Source organism: Poecilia reticulata, chromosome 8 (assembly GCF_904066995.2).
Source record: "Poecilia reticulata chromosome 8, P_reticulata-male-v2, whole genome shotgun sequence".
Lineage (NCBI taxonomy): Eukaryota > Metazoa > Chordata > Actinopteri > Cyprinodontiformes > Poeciliidae > Poecilia > Poecilia reticulata.
The window spans coordinates 12,496,688-12,514,019 of record NC_088837.1 but is presented as its reverse complement, the minus strand read 5'-3'; the positions used below and the strand labels follow the sequence as shown (position 1 = coordinate 12,514,019).

The window sequence follows — 17,332 nt, the reverse complement described above, 5'->3', positions numbered from 1 at the left end:
ATACCACTGGACACAATAACATTTTGTCCTGTTATTACTTTGGAAATGTTTTAATAGATTTTGTTGCGTAGGACCAATTCAAAAAACATACATAAAAATAAAGTGAAATGGATACTTGGTTTTTAATTTTATTTTATCTGTTAGTCTTTCAACATTCAATATGCTTTTCCTTCATTTCTCCTAAATTCCCTCTGAATTTCTGTCAGAAGTTGTCAAATTGATAAGGAGAATCCGTCTGTGTTTAATTTATTAATTTATTAAACACAGACGTTATGGGCCCGACAGCTGTCGGGCTATTTGGGGGCACCAACATACAGATTGTCTTTTTAACCAACCACACTTGTTAAATCTCAGCTAATTGTCTTAATCTGGAGAAATGCTATCCAGAAAAATCCCCCAGCATGAAAGTAGAAACAGAGTTCTCCCACAAACATGCAGCCAAATGCAGGTCAGTGGGTTGCTGAGGGTTGCGCAAGCCAGCAGACTGACATGTCTGAGTGTGTTTGAGCTCTCTATCAGAGCTCAGACGCTTACCATGTGACCTCTGACCCCGGGCGCAGCGTGAGGGACGTGCCAACAGTCAGAGGTCATCTCAGTTTCCTGCACAGACATTTCGGAGCGAGGGTTGATGCTTCATCACACTTTAAACCTCTCACGCTCTTTCTCTCGTCGTTTCTTGCATCCTTGCTGGGAACATGGAGATGCTTTCTCTTCTGTGTTGACTCTTCAAACATTTCAGGGAAGTTTTATTTTGTTTGGGTTTTTTTTAGTCATTACTTTTTCCCCTTTTCTATCTGACTCCAATATTATTTCAGCAGGCTATCATCTAGCTGCATCTGTGCCACTATGAGGAAACTCAGACATGTTTTTGGACTTGACAGGAATACAGTTGGTATCAAATGAATCACGGCTCTCCGACACGAGGAGCTGAAGGAGTTTTCTTTTCCTGCTGCTTATTTTCACCCAACTAGAACCCGTCCATGTCACATGGCAGAGCTAATGGTTTCTATTTTCAACGTACAATGAAGCTTCAGTCTTGTGGAGAGATTTTTTTTTTTTTTTTTTTTACATAAGGAGAGGAAAGAGAAAGAAGAGTCTGCAAATGCAACATATGATCAGCACATGGGGATGTCGTAATTCTGAATTCATTAGCAGGGAAGGAAACAAAGCCAGGAGAGGGAGGGAGAACCAAGAGCCTGAAAGGAAAGAGAGAGTGAGAGGAGGAGGAAGAGAAACCCAGCGAGGGAAGGAGAGAGGGAGCGATTGACGGGAGAGGAGGGAAGTCTAAAAAAAAAGTTGGGAGGGAAGGGGGGAGGAGAGAGAGAGAGGAGTGAAAGAGCAGACACTACATGTGGCTGTGGAGGGAGCGATCCCGTCATGGAGGGGGACAAATTCTCAGGTAAGACAAAACTCCAGGAGCTCTCAGCTGAGAGGAGCTCAACTTCTCCCCTCAGTGCCGTTAGATCTGCTCCTTTCCTGCGACCGAGACGCTTTTCTGCTGCCGTCTGTTTTCCCCCCTCTGTGGTATTTTCCACTTGCTCATTCTGGCCTGTTTGCTGACTGCATGCTTTTTGGGGGGATTTGGAGCTGGAAGCTCTGCAGAGCTTTTGTAGCAGCTTTGGCTACAGAGTGCCAAAGCTGCTACCAGATTTTGCCAGATTTTCAACCCTTTCTGTCTTTTCCGTCTCCCTTGTAACATCCTTTGTGGATAACCTAATGTTATTTTTTTCCTCTTTGTCGCCACATCTTGTCACTTTTCCATCAAATTTTAGAAAATGTAACTCTACCGAAGTGACACAAAATGTCACTTTCTATCCAGACGTGTCTGCTTGTCTCTCATTCTTCCTTGGTGTGAAAACAGGAAAGAGCTCTGTTTGAACAGTACTACTCTTGTCCCATGTGGCTTTTTAACCTACTTTGGCCCTTAGTCAGACTCTCCTTTAGTTAACGGGACAGAGAGTCCCAAAGCAGCAAATAAAAGCTCTGACGTTGAACTGAAACCTTTTAGAAATATTTGTCAGTGTTTATTCGTGTGTGTGTGTGTGTGTGTGTGTGTGTGGGTATGTGGGGGTGTGCGTGTGTGTGTTATTATGTGTGATCCCTCCGCCATCAGGGAGGTTGTATGTGTGACCTAACAGCTTGCAACACCTTCAGGTTGTGTGAAATGTGGCCCCTTGTTTCCGTGTACTTTCTCCAAGGGTTTGCAGCAAGTCGTTACAGTTTTATGTATGTTTCCCACAGGCTTTAACTGTTAACTGCTGCATTACTGTGTTTATATTTTCCAACGTATAACGTACAACGTTTTCTGGCTTAGGTCAACTTACGTGCTGGATTTCCAATCAATTAGAAATTAAACAGTGCTTTGGTTCATTTATACTGAGCCGCTTTGATGTGCAGGCAACACAAGTCTTTTTGACACAAGTCTGTCATGTTCCACCACCATATTTCTCCTGTTCCTTATAATTTATTTTGTTTTCTTAGAAAAGTAAGGCAAGGCGTGGGTTTTCACTGTAACTTTGAGGACTAGAGGTCAGAACGTCCTGCTTGCTGTTCCTTGAGTCCCTTTGCTGTTTATACCGACGTGCAATATCGCAACCAAAATGGTCGAGACGTCAAGGATGCAGTGGGAACAGGAGGAATCTGCTGTGCGAGTGATAGATGTCAGCGAAATGTGTCTGTGGGAACATTTGTCATGACTTGAGGGTATGAGAGAAGACAAGGGACGGCAGACAGAGCGGTGAGAGTAAAGGAGGAGGGAACGCAGAGCGCGTTAACAACAGGTGTCGTAATCCTGGACGTGCTGAAGTACTTTTTGCACCTCTGATATGTAATGCTCAGCCCTGAAAATTTTCGTCTGTTATCCGTGTGAAGAGTTCAAAGGATGTGTCTGTTATGCAACAAATCTGTGGCTTTACAGGAAGCTAACGCACCACCTTGAAGGTAACCTCTTTCTCTTTCGGAGAATAAATAAATGTTCTGCTTCCAGAAAGGTGAAACAGTGATTGCTTTCATTCTACACCACAGGATCCACTGTCCCAGATAGCCAAATGTACAGATTCTCTATAATCAGTTTATTTGCAAAATGTTCTTTTTCTAGTAACATTCATTAAATTAATATTTTTTTCTCTTATACAGCCAGTTGTGTGCAGTTGTCATTCAATTCTAATATCTTCATTCAGCTGTGCACAGATTTCTTCTGGTTAGATTTAATGCCTACTGAAAACATTTTTACAAATTGCAAAGTTACAACCACAAACTACTTTGTGTTTCATTTGGATTTCCTGAATAGTCTTAAACAAAGTAGGACACAACTATTAAGAGACATGTAAAGAATATCTGTTTCTTTGTTTCAAATAAAAACACTAGAGAAATGCAGCATGCACCGATACTCAGACACCAACTGTTCCCCTCCTGGGGTTTTTGCACTTATGTCTTTCCCAAATGTCATTAAGTGTGATCATATAGTTAAGGTGTCTGAGAAAAGGAATTTTAAGTCTTGTCACAGATTTTCAACAGGATTTAAGTCTAAACTTGAGAGGGACCACTTTAGCACACATATATGTTTTGTGCAACTGTTAGCATGCAACTGACCACAGTTGCATGCTAACTTTCTCTGTCTCCCCATCACATTCTCTGACCAGTTTCATTTTTAATTATAAAAAAAAAATTTATAATTTCACAGCATGATGCTGCCTTCTCCAAGCTTTGTCCTAAGGACGATTTATACTAAATTACACACAGGAGGATTATGTTTACGACTTACTCGATCTATCAGGGCAATTTGGATGCAATGCATTTTATTTAGGGGCAGCAGAAAAGAGGACCAGTGCAGCCAGGTGTTATTTTCCTCACACATCACAGTTCTGCACTGCCATTGCAGAGATTCTTCAGAAATTACAGTAAATGGGTGAAAATTAAAGAAGTGCGAACAGTTTTATAAACGTTTTAGAAACCGTTTTTTGTTCATCGAGAAACAGGACATCAAAGCAGATATTACAAATGCTGAAAATATTGAGTTTATGGTAAGGGGCTGTTTTTAGTTACAAACGAACAATAGTGTTTCCTCCTCTAATCGTTGGAAAATAAAAAAAAATTAATTTCCAATAAAGCTAAGAACAACTGGCTGTATTTGATACTTTATGTCAGCTGTCACGAAAAATGTTTGTAGCCCTGTGTTGGTTTTTACATGTTTAGTTTTATTCTTTTCCACTCTATTTGGATGTGCTATTGGTGGCTCTCACTACCATCTGCCTCAGCCAAATCAATTCTCCTCATACTAATCGGTATATGCTCCTTCCTCCTTGCGCCCAAACCTGCTTGCGAGACTTCATTGGTTTCCTGTGCATGCTTTTTTTCCAACGTGATTCAACAGTGATTGTGTTCTTCAGTGGAAAACACTCAGCAGAAACCCCAGTGAGTGCGAAGCGAAGATGAAGGGGCTGACGTGTCTCGTTAATTTCCAGTCTCATGTGGTCAGCTGATGATCACCTCATATGACACAGTCAGACACAGTCAGAGTCTCCTCCAAATGTCAGAGTTATGACGGTTTCAAGCAGCTGCAAAGCTTCACAAATTCACGCAGAGTAAATAAAAAAAATAAAATAAATTGTATGCAATATATTTTTCACCCAGCAGGTGGAGGTGCAGAGTTGATCAAGTCAACTGTATCTGCGTTACTCTTTGCAAAGCAACCCCCTTTTTTTACCACCTGAAATCTTTTGAGACAAAACATTAAGATTTACTTTGCTGTACTGGGCATAAATTGTTTCAGGTTTTTTTTTTTTTTTTTTTTTGGTTGATTTTCAGTTCATGATGAATAGACCAGTGTGCATCTGTACTGGCAAGATCGAGGACGGTCTTGCCAATACAAAATGTTGGCTTCGTTGTTATTGACACTGCTGTTACCCGTGAGAGAAAAGGGGGAAGACGATGGTGGGAGAAAGTAAGGCCAACTGGGATTTATCTCTGGTCATGGACAGCTGCGCTCAGTTTTCCATCTCAGCCTATGCTTGAGACGCACACGTGCAGGGGTTGCGGCATGTGTGTGCGCCTGCGTCACAAATATGCAAACAGAACAACGGAGCAAAACGCCGTTGAATTATATGCCATTGTGTCTGTTTGCGCGCGCGTGCGTGTGCGTGTGTGTGTGTGTGTGTGTGTGTGTGTGTGTGTGTGTGTGTGTGTGTGTGTGGGTGTGTGTGTGTGTGTGTGTGTGTGTGCATGCGTCGCAATCACACAGTTTTCCGACAGGTGTTCCCATTCGATAAAACTTCGCCGGGTGCTGATGTTTAACATTTGGTTTTGGGCAGCTGCTGTCCTCACAGCTGTGGCTGTACTTTAGATAAAGCTGCTTGACCATGTGGGTAAGGCCTCCGGAGGGAGGGGGGGGGGGGGGCAGGGGGGGAGTCAATGAGCATGTGGAGGTTTCTGCTTGAGGTCATTTGTGCTTCTTCTGCCATTACATTTTCAGTGGATAAATGTACATTTTCACGTGCAACATAACTGTTTCCCGTATCAGACGTCGCAGATTCTCACCGGTTATCTCTGGAGTTCATTTCCCACATTCAGCTGCACGCTGCTGCACTGAATTAAAAGCCAGATATTTCTCTTCTGGGGTTTAAACTGGCCGTGCTGCTTCTCTCATTAGTCATGCTCGCTCTCTGTGTGTGTGATTCTCACAGCGTGCACATACTCTCTCTGCGGGGGGTTCAGTGTCACCTCACATCTTCCGCTCTCTTTTAATGCCTCCTACTTCCCTTTTTTGCACCTGGGGAGACATCTGCACACCTTTTTCCAGAGATCCTTCCTGCCTTACTCATCCCCACCACCCCCCTGTCAGGTCTCCTTATTATGGTGGTTACCATGTGAACTGAGATAACAGCGAAGCCAAATCCAATTTATGCATGCATCTGCATATAAGCAGACATAGGTAATGCGCTCAGCACCATTCATGGTTTTCACCGACTCCAGATGGGGCCGCTTGGTGAAGAATGACTCATGGGTGAGTTTTCCGCTTCGAGGCCAACAAAGCTTTTGTTGTTTTTGGATGAACACAGCAGGAAGCCGGAGTTTCCTCTGTTGCCGGCGCTGCTTACGTTAAAAATAACAACCACTGCCCAAAAATGAAATCAAACTCACATGATCATAAAACTGAGAATAATGGCTTGAGGAAAAACAAAGAACCCTCATGATGTAGTTATTAATTACTATAATAAGACAAAAATCCAATTAAGATTGTAAACATGTGGGTTTACAATTTTGAGCTTTAAGCATTGACATTCCTCTTCATGCTGAAGTGTAGCTGTGGCTTAACAAGTCAGTGGTGTAATTTTCACATCAACAAAAGGACATTTTTATAGAGTACATTGTCACACAAAGCCCAGCCTACTAAAACAAATATACTTTCTGGAGCTTAATAAAAACGCAACCGTCATGAAACAGAAAGGCGTTGTTGGTACTAGCACCATGTACGTTAATTAAATTTGCATACATCGTAGCGAGTAGATCAACAAACTGATAATCGGTTGTAATTTACTACTACAAAGATTAAACTCATCGCATCACATTGTAGCTATCTTAATACAACAGTCAAACTGCGAAGATTATTCTTTGTACTGTTAGAAACATTGAAAACATCACCTGATGCTAAATTAGCAGCATTAAAAAAGTAAATGTTAGCAGTGAATGTGGAGCAGTACAAATAAACTACAAAACATAAAAGTGACACTGAGATAGAAATAAAGAAGCTCTCCAGGAAAGTTCATTAGCAAATGTAAAAACCTCTGACCTGTTTTGTGGTCCTTGTGGTATTTCCATCAGATACCATTTATATGTGTGTATATATTTCTCATTAGACGTATTTTGACAGGAGTCTGTCAAAATCTCCTGGACCTCCACTGCTTTTCCTTTTCCTCCATGTTTCCGTTCTCTGTCTGGTAAAATGCTTAGAGAATCTTGTGGATTTCTTTCAATGACACAATTATGTACCGGATTGGACATGCACGTAACATTATTCAGGGTTTTATTTGCAAATACAGTTGTATAGCATGCATCTTTGTTCTTGCTCTTCACAGCTGCACACTACTTTTCCAGTCTATTGTAAGACACTGCATCCCAATGCGACACAATTTAAATCGCAAGTGCCACGTGGCAAAATGAAAATGACTCCTGTGGCGTGGCCAACAGTTTATGGCTTTTTGCCACATTTGCATCTATATTTTGACAAGAAACAGATTTTTGCAGCCATAGTTTGCAAGATGTATTTTTAATGGCACAGGCACGACTACTAGGGAGGTAACCACCTTGCCTCCAGGCATTTGGACATGCTCCTGCTTTTCATTTGTGTGCCACTGCATATGCTTATGTCTCTGGAGATCGACTGTTGACATTTGTAATTTGTTGCCCTGGCATTGCCCTAACAACTGCCACACCAGCCTGGCATCCGTTTATAGAAGTTATCCTCTTCGCCGCCCTCTCTGACTCCTCTCATTTTTCACCTCCTGGAAAGCCAAGGGCCTCTTCGGGGTGTTGGTGGCTCTCTGGGTTACATTAAGCAGCAGGCGGCTGTCTCTGTCTCTCATCATCTGTATGCTGCTGTGCAACCTGACACCAGCAGCTGCCTATTTGAGGACATTATAAAACAATATACCTCCCCATTTAAAAAAAAAAAAATTAATATAAGAATAAATTCAAGCTTTTGATTCAAAACTGAATTATAATGCGGATGTCTTGGATCACATCATGCCATGAATGCAATGCATGCACACAGCGATGAGGTGAATGAAGCTCCTTTCCTTTCTGGGTGAAAAACATGCCGGTTCTCTCCCGCTGTGACAGTTGTTACAGAAGATTGGATTAGCGCTCTGCGGGCTTGTTGGGGCTTGTGATGATGTGTAGCAGAGATGGATCCAAATTGCTCTGAATGAGTGTGCACGTCTCCTGATTTATTTGTGGTGTCAAACCGGGTGGTTGACGGTAAGGAAGTGTTTCGATTTGGTTTTACGACGGATCACGCAGCCAGGGGGGGGGGCCATTGATCAGAGGAGCAGTCGACAGGCTGAGGGTAACTCTGGAGGAGCAGCAGAGAGCCACAACTCAGGTGGAATAAACTGCTGATTTGACAACTATTAGTCATGCACTCTACAAATCTGACCTTTAGGAAGCAAGGAAAAAAAGTCGTAGTTGAAAGTGAGTGAAATTTGCAGTTTTCATGAAGCGAGACATGAACTTATTCTGACCTACATCCAAAATGCAATGCAGCAAACTAGCTGTCCAACTTCCATGTTGAAGCAAGGAGTGAATTCATGAATTAGTCAAATGGATTGGGAAATGGGGAAACTGGACAAAACCGATGGGAAAACTGATTGAAAATTGATGACAGGACAATTCTTGAAGAAAACTTGTTTGAGACTGCCAAACATTTTAGACTGAGATTCACCATTCAGAAGAACATAAACCACAGTCATCTAAAATTTACTGAGAAACTGTAGCTTGACTTTATTGTAAATGTTCACAGAAATTTTCATTGATTCTGAGAAAACAGTTTCAAAAAGGCCCAACGCTTCAGTTTAGGTCTAGGTGTGATCCAAACATACCTTGCACATATTCACCTACTTCCAGTGTGCATGGAGAGGGATAAAGATCCAGTGTGGTGAAATCTCCAGTAACGATTGAAACACTGAGGAAACAACTTTACTAGCAGACAATATGCTGAAATGTGTTGGTATGTTAAGAACGTCGGGTTCTCAGAGCTTCAAGTGTTGCTGGATCCTTTAGTTGTGCAAAAATGACGCAGAGAATTGGAGCGCCCTTTTGCTTCTACTTTAAAAATATGCAGAACTTGATGTTACATAGAAATCCTAGTAGTATAAATCAAAGTTTGTAGATGGAACAAAGTTGAATAAGTTTGGTAACCCTTGGATGTGTGTGTGTTTCTGTGTGTTTGTGGCATGGTGATGGAATCCCACACACGTGTTTGACAGGATGTGCTGTTTGGGTCGAGGGTGTGTCTGGACCAACATTCTCCTCATGTTTCCATCTTCAGCTATTTGCAGATTGAATAACAGTGCAGTAGTGACACTGCTACCATTCACACTGTGTGTTCACAACTAGGGGGTTGACATGTTAGTACAACACTGACCTCTGGTGGAGGAAGTTAGGTTTTGTGAGTGAAGGGGAACATTAACTACAGATGCTCCCGATAGTTTTCCATCTGAATAGGGAGATATGGAAGCATTATGGGAATGCCTGTAATCTTAAAAGATGAAAGACTCAACTTTCCTGTGCTATCTGTGTTAGCCAGATGTGGCCTATGATGATAACAGCTTTGTGTGTGCGTGTGTGTGTGTGTGTGTTTGTGTGTAGATTTCATTTTTGCTCAGTTCAGCTCCAGTTAAATCAATGTAGTCTAACTTGAATCTCAGACTAAATGTTGTAGTACAGTAAATACCTACTCAGAATCAGCGTTCTGGTTTTTGTGCTTGTGGTCCGAAGTCAACAGAACGTGCAAACTCTGACACCAATGTAAGCAGCATGCTCGCAGTGAGTTCAAGACACCAAAAATCTTAAGTAAACACAGATAAATCCTAGGCATGAGTGCAGCTATTGCAGAGACTATTAACTCCATACTGCACCATTAAAATGCAATAAATTAACTGCAACTTAAAGCCAAATTATATATGTAAAAAATATTTGTCTCAATTTCTTTTAATGCTCAAAAGTGCGTCGGTATGCTTTTACTTAAAACCTACAGCTCCAGCACATTTATTGGCTTTCATGACAACCTTTAAAATAAAAACAAACTTGTGTTGCAGAAGCCATTATTAACGGAATGGAACAGAACAGAATTATTTTTTATTTAAAACACAGTGGCATACAGCAAGTCCATGCACTCCAAAAGGTTTCATAATGCACCCAGGACATAAACAGTCCCACAGCATTACAGATCCTCCACCGTGCTTTCCATATATTAATCCTGGATTGTTTCGTGCTAAAAAGCTCGATTGTGAGTAATAAAGGCTCCTTTTGGTGGTTGTTTTTGCACCATATGTCTGAGTCTGGTGTAGCTGCACGAGGCCTGGGGTCAAACGTAAACCAATGCATGAGGAATTGGAACCAGAGGTGCTTGTGCATCATCAGTTTTGGTTAGATTTGCTTGGGAGCTGCAGATAATCCCGCTGCATTCTTGACATACATTCATTGATGCACACGCATGCCAACATCCCCCAGCCCTCACCTTCTGTCCGCTTCTTCCCACCTCCTCCCCCACACACAGACACTCATTCATGCAGCCATTAAGTCATTAGGGAACTCATTTATTGATGTCTGCCTCCAGAGTGTCCACTCGCCGCCTGTGTGAGCATGCCCTGGTTGTATTAGTTCAAAGTGGGCTTCTGGATCCTCTACAGCTTTTTGTTTTTCTTTTTTTCCACTCCTGACACAGTAAGATAAGCAGATATTCATTCTAATGTGTGTCCATATAGGCTGCATAAAACCCTGCGGGACACGGTGTTTAGCCATGTGATCTTGATAGGACGCGGATGATTTGAGCTGTTTGTTTGAAAAAAAAAAAAAAAGAGTAGTTTTGCAGAAAGAAAGGGAGGGAGATATGGAGGGAAGGAGAAAAAGGGGGGAGGGAAGGCTGTGAGCTAGAAGAAGGAAAGAGTGAGAGGGAGGAGGGTTGGCTGGTGGGTGTCATTCCAAGCTCTGGAAGTTGAGAAGAGGGAGGAGAAGAGGAAAAATAAGTTGCTGCTTTAAGAGAGAGGGGAGATAGAGGGAGATCAAGCAGCTCAACTCTTGTTGTTTTTTTTTTCTTTTTCCGTTTAACCTCCCCTCCTCTCAGCTGCACGGGCTCCTAATTTGGGATTTGTTTAAAAGCAGGACCGCGGTTCAGGAAGACTTTTCCTTGCTGGGGTAAAAGGGAACCCTGCTCCCTCTCTTTTTTTTTCTCTCTCTCTCTCCTACACACGCATACACACTTTCTCCCCCAAAAATGTCTGATTCCACTGTCAACGCTCACTTGGAAGGGATCATATCAGACTTCGAAGGTCAGTGTGTTTCTTGTTGTCTTTTCTCCCCTCTGCTTCTCCTGCAGAGAAGCTTTCTCTGTAACCCTGCCATGAGGACACTACAGATAGCTTCCACATGTTGTACTGGAACCAGGCAGATCTGGAAAACTGAAGAGGGCTTGTTGACGTCTGCGCTGAGGTGTGGTGTTTTGAAAGGGAAATGGTGCTTAAAAGTGTTGCGTTTTCACTCTCCCTCTTTGAGAATCGGTGAAAGCGGGTTTGCTTTTCGGGTCTCTCGCGGGTCAGAGACCGTGCAACCAGAGGAAAATGTGCATCCGAAAGACAAAACGATGCTGTATTTTGTGTTCGGCGTGAAACGTACAGCTGTGAGGTGAACACCTGGATCACGTCTTTCCTTTTCATCTCTCGGATTCCCCCTGTCATCTCTCCCCTCCCACCCCTTTTTTCCTCCTCCTCCTCCGCCTCCTCGTCCTCTTGCTGCGCTTCCACTTTTCCTCCCTCAGCGGCTCGTCCATCCACACTCCCCCTTTGGCGTGTCATTGGTGGATGTGAGGAGAAGAGAGGGAGCAGGGGGTGGGGAGAGGTTGACAGGCTGATACCTTTCCCCCCCCGAATCTGTCTTTCTTTCCATCTGTCTCCCACAAACATATAGCCATTAGGAACACATCTGCACACGTCCAGGGCTGCTGGTCTGTCAGCACCAGTGTGCCGGCGGTATGTACGGGGAACCTATCTGCCTCTCTTCCTGTCTTTTGCGTCTCCAAACCTGTGGATTACATAGTGCAGCCGTGCAGAAAGACAAGTGGCGTTCAGAAAACACAGGTTTCGGGAGGGTGAAGATGTTTGCTTGTGGCGCTGAGTCGTGTTTTCTGATGCTCCTCACTCATGTGGAACACCAGCTTAATGGGCCACTGTTGGGGTTTTAAACAATGTGTGTTGCAACAGGTTGGGTTGGATTGTTAGGAAATAAGTCACCAACTTGGACAATCAAGAATGGAGAGCCGAGCTGACAACGTTATGAGGAGAAATGTAGGTTTTTATAGGTAATATGTTTGGGTTGGTAACACTGTCACTTTGCAGGAAGGAGGTCCTGGGTTGGAGTCTTGGTCACGGCTACTTCCTCCCAAAGTCCGAAAGTATTACTTTTAGGTTCATTTGTTAAGGTACTAGTGTGTGTGCATGGTTGTTTGTCTTGCGTCTTTCTTTGTTGTCCTGTGATGGTCTGCCGCCCTGTGCAGTGTGTTACCCCGCCCGTCCAGTAACCACTGGAGATAGGCACCGGTCAACCCCCCCAAACAGAAGGAGCTCTTTAATTAAGAGAAACTCAGACAGAAACTCCAGTGTTAGCCTGGCCATATGTTGTTACAGTTCTGAGCTTATACAGGTAAACAGGAAAACAAAAACAGAAACAGTAACAGAAAACCCATTTGTTGTTCAACCACAAGGTAACGTGTTTTTTTTTGTTTTGTTTTTTGTAAATGCATCCTTCTACAATTAGCATACCTACAGAAACAAATGGGTAGTGTTTCCAAAGGAATAGCAACCATAAATGACTCGCCCTTATAATTAAAGCTGAAAATAGCAATGAAATTGCCATAGGTTCCCGAAAAAGGTTATTAAATAATTAGGGATGTCTTAATTTCACTTTTTAAATTTCCTTGTTCCTTTTAGGCATCCAGCACTGACGCAGAGTATCACATTTCCTATTGAATCTTTGCCAATTATGCAAGACAGAACAAAACATCGAGTGAGCTTTATCAAAGGAGGTCAGAGTAATCACATGTCACGCTGCAGCAGTGATTTCATACTAGACCAGCTAGTGGGTGTGGTTGTGTAAAACAAAGAAACTGTCAATGGGGATCAAAGCCTGATCACGAGGCTTGAAATGGAAACCTAAATATTATTGCAGGTTAAAAAGGTCCCTGCAGATTCCTTAGTTTGTTCCAGCTCACTGCAGGTGTTGCAATCACACTGCAGGTAGAGAAACATATTTGGAAAACAAAGCCATTACAGAAAAACTACAGAACAGCATTCCTGTTTACTATGTCAGCATTGCATGCAGAGTGTCATCACTTCCTCTGCTGTGTTAAAGCTGAAATGAACAGAAAACAAGACCTTCTTGCCCAGGAGGCCATTGACCTCAGATTTGGCCTCAGTTTCTAAACTACACAGATTACTGACTGAATGACAGAACTTCCTGCTCAGCCGAAACACAAGGATGCTCTCACATTATTGTTTTCGTTTTATGGAAAGTCATCAGAGTTTTTAAATACATGCAAATAAGATTGTTTAAAACATTTAGCAGTTCGGTGAATGGCCCTCGCCCTCTATTCCTCAGGAGTGAATTTCTGATCACGCAGAAATTCCTCGGTCATTTGAGTTAAACTAACATAAATTAATTTCCATTAAATTCACATTAGGAACATATGAGACATTGACAAATTCAATAAAATATTCAGTGGAATGAATCTTACTTAAGGGGATTGTTGTGGGACTTCAGAAAGTCAAATGCCTTAAAAAAAAGAAAGAAAATTGCTACTTTAAGCTGACTGCCACTTAACTGCAGCAATGTTTATTTCACAAATAATTTTTTTTAAGTAACGAGGTGAATGAATGTCATTAAGGAGCAACAAGCCTATATATGGTTGACATGCTTCAGATCTAGGCAGCAGTGTTCAGACTCAGCGCTGGCCCAGAGTGCATGAGGGAGGAAGTGCCTCCTCACAGAAGATTTTTCTCAGGAGTCTCCTTCCTTATCGGCCCAATCAGGCCTCAGTAGACCCACCAGCAAGGGCAGGCTTCCTGCTAATGACGCAACTACGGCGGTGCTGCAGGGAAGTACCGGAGGTCACTGTTCACAGTGAACACAGCAAGGCTTTGTTGAGCTTTTACTGAGTAAGAATATACACAGAAGGTAGTCAAGTCATCAGCAGGGTTTAGTCATGGTTAAAAACAACTAATATGTTAAGAAAGATTTTATGTCGTACCCTGAGTGAAGAACTGCTTTTAGTTTTTTATTCTACAAGGAATGGAAAATGTGTTTGACAAGAGTAGCACAGATTTGGCCTTAGAGACGGCTTAAACTTTGAGTGTAAAACTAAATAGTATCCTTCAACATTTTTTTAAATGCAAAACAAAAAAACATACTCATTCAGACTCAAGTTAAGTGAAACAGAACATCTGCAATTTTAGATAAAATTTTATAGCAATTAAAAATGACCTCTTACAAATACTTAAAGTGCTAAGTTAGTTTAAGTTTTATGGCAGGTTTTACTCAGTTTTGGTTGTAAAACATTGATGTTTTCCACAGAAAGATTTCAGAAACACTTTAAAGCAAATATAGTTGTTAATTAGATTATATTTTTGATTTTGTTTCTCATTTGTTTTATTCTGGAAAACAAATGTGACAGAGAATGAGACAGCAGACTGTACTCTGAAGAAGAAACAAAGCTGACATGAAAAAAAAAACGCTCAGCAATAGTGTGACCAGTTTGTAAAATAACAGCTGCTTTTCTCTTGTGCATGGAAAGTTAATTCTTCCGTTTGTTGCATTGCGGTTATGGTTAGAAACGTCAGCCATTTATTTAGGAGCTTATTCCACATGCACACATTTTTGCATTATTTGGAAACAATCTGCATTATCAGAATCAAACATGTTCCTTCAAGCAATATTCCCAAAACATCTTGAAACTGATGTGAGAGCAAAGAAACAACCAGGGATTAAAGTGACACACACTTCATGATTGATTTCAGATAACGTCATAATAAAGGCTGCCCTGTATTTTATCAGCTAAATGGTTTTAATGCGAAGCAGCTGCTGTGAAAAATATTACGTTTTTTCTTAGCAGTAACCTAACGCAGCACTAACCGTGTGGCCTGACATAAAACAAGCAGTTGCTTGAAGTTCCTCATGCATGTAAAGGGAATTTGACTCGAATGTGCAGGCAAGCTACATAAAGATTACTACTGAAAGGATTCTGAAAGTGTAGATCTTTGAAACTGATCGAGATTAATGGCTTTACGCACTCTTGTTTCAGAAAAACCACAGAAGACGAACCAGGCCTCATCTACTGTCATGCTCCGAGAGGCGGAGAGAATGCGCTGCTCGGCCAGTGCATGCTACACTTGCAGAGGCCACATCATGTGATTCTCTTTGGCAGTTTGACTCTGTTTCAATTGAAAACACAGACTCAACTGATGCCGCTGCAAGTGTTAGTCCAAAAACATTACGCTTCGCTCTGCGCCTGCCTTATTTGGTGTTCAGTCCGTTCGCAGCAACTCTGTTCAGAGTCCAAGATTAATTGGGTTGAAAAACTGACTTCAGTTCCAGGTGAAACGGAATTTAGTTTTGCGTTGTGTCCTACCACCAGCATTTAGTAACACGAGAACTTCCACAAAATTCTACGCAAATTTGTGCACCAAAAAAACAAAATTGCACGAAATAAATGGCCAAGGACTTGCAATGGTAAACTGATTGATTGATTATTTACCAAATTAATTGTCATCAATATTAATTCCTTATACAAGCATGTCCCATGATGCAGTGACGTTAGCAGAGGCAAAGGGTTTGGCCCCAGCAGGGAAAGGAAAACATACTGTGTTTGCTCTTCTCTCCAGCTGTGTTTAAGCACACACACCCACGCACACATGCACACACACACACATATATATATATAGAGAGGGAGAGAGACAGTTACACATCTGACAAGACCTCTGTCTCCACTGTGTCTGTGAAGACGTCACAACAGAGGCCTTCTGTCACCAGTCACAGAGCGCAGTTTTATTGCAAACAGGTCATTATGTATTACCTAAAAGTCAAACACAGTTTTAAATATCATGGGCTCCCATGCCTGTCATGGTTCAGCCTCACAGCCCACACATCTGAGGATATGACAAGTAATGGCCGAGATGTTCTAACATTTGTTCAGGGGAGGAAAGGCTGTTGAGAGATCTCTCTTATCTTATGTTGTTTGTTTTATCAATGAAAACCAGAAAGGTGTTGCAGGGCTTAATATTCAGTCCCTGTCAATCTAAACTAACACCCCTAAATAAAATTATATTTTTAGAAATCACCTAATTGGTCATTTTCAGCAAAGGCCTCCGAGGTTTACTAGAGCAAATTAGTGAATAAAAAACATCATGAAGACCAAGTAACACAGTAGAAAGGCCAAAGGTAGAGTTGTTGAGAAGTTTAAAAAAAACTTTTAGGTTATAACACAATATTCCAGGCTTGGAACATCACAGTCCAATGGTAATGCCTTGGTAGATTTACAGTTTCCATTACAAGATGATGGATTAAGCACTAATCTTTCTGTAGTAACGTGTTCAAGGCTCGAGATGTTGTTTTACAACCTTCTGGAAGCAACTGGTTCCACTGGTGACTGATTGTGTTTAGGTGTAGTAGCGTAAGAAAGGCTGAATATATACCCAAGTTACACTTTTTCCAGATGATCATTTCAGTAAACTTCTAAAAACTTTGTATCGTTATTCCTCAACCTAACAAGTATGCACTACTTTGACTTGCTCAATCACATAAAATCTGACTAAAATACCGAAGCTTGTGATATGGGTTCAGGGTGCATGAATACTTTCACAAGGGACTGTGAGCCATTTAAGAGTTTCTATTTGTTTAAAAGCAACTTTTAGTCGAGTCAATCCTCCATATGAGAGAGATTTAAAGCTTGCTACAGTACATTAACTGTTTGCATTATGGTTCATTTACCCTCCTATCTAAAAAGAAGTACTTTCTTCTCTTACCAGTGTGTTCGATGAGTTTTAGATGCCCTTTGCGACATGCTATGTGATTTGTGCGCTTTACTTGAAGACAGATTGTGAATGCTGGCCCTGCTCCAGATAAATATTCTCAATACTACTCCCATAGTCTTAACTGGTTTTACCTGGAGTATTGAAGCTAGGTTTGACAAATTATTCTTATTCATTAAAAAGATGGTCACTCTAGCTATGTTTGGGGAAAAGGTGGAAAGGGTTTGAAAGATGCACTGAAGCAAAACTCAGTTCTGATTTCTGCAATACACCATTCTTTAAGGTCGAACACAAAGAGTCGCTGGAGCATATAGGAAGCATATAACATAATGCAATATACTGGTGTGGAAAAAGCAAGTCTTCTCGCATGCTGGTGCTTGGCTCGTCATCTTTAAAGCACGCCAGATCTTTGTGCGGAGCGCTGGGAATGGAGCCATGTTGCTGCTCTAGATTTTGTTGCTGCTTTGGTCCCTGAGCTTATAGCGAAGGTGAGCCAGGAGTCACCCTCACATCTGACATGAAGCTGAACTGTTGCTAGACAG

The 17,332-nt window shown here is 41.8% G+C and overlaps 1 protein-coding gene across 3 annotated transcripts in view; it reads left to right on the top strand.

Annotated features, from left to right (window-relative positions):
• LOC103469330 (septin-9-like) overlaps positions 1–17,332 on the top strand; it is an 89,261-nt gene that overhangs the window by 15,430 nt on the left and 56,499 nt on the right. Inside the window, exon 1 of one of the 3 annotated variants that reach the window (XM_081609934.1) lies at positions 1,251–1,399. The exons of 1 other annotated variant lie outside the window; for it this stretch is intronic. In XM_081609934.1, the coding sequence (XP_081466060.1) occupies positions 1,378–1,399 (22 nt within the window). In that variant the 5' untranslated portion in view covers positions 1,251–1,377. Of the gene's footprint in view, positions 1–1,250; positions 1,400–10,709; positions 11,046–17,332 lie in introns of those variants that run through there. One more of the 3 variants, XM_081609932.1, reaches the window with a different exon arrangement.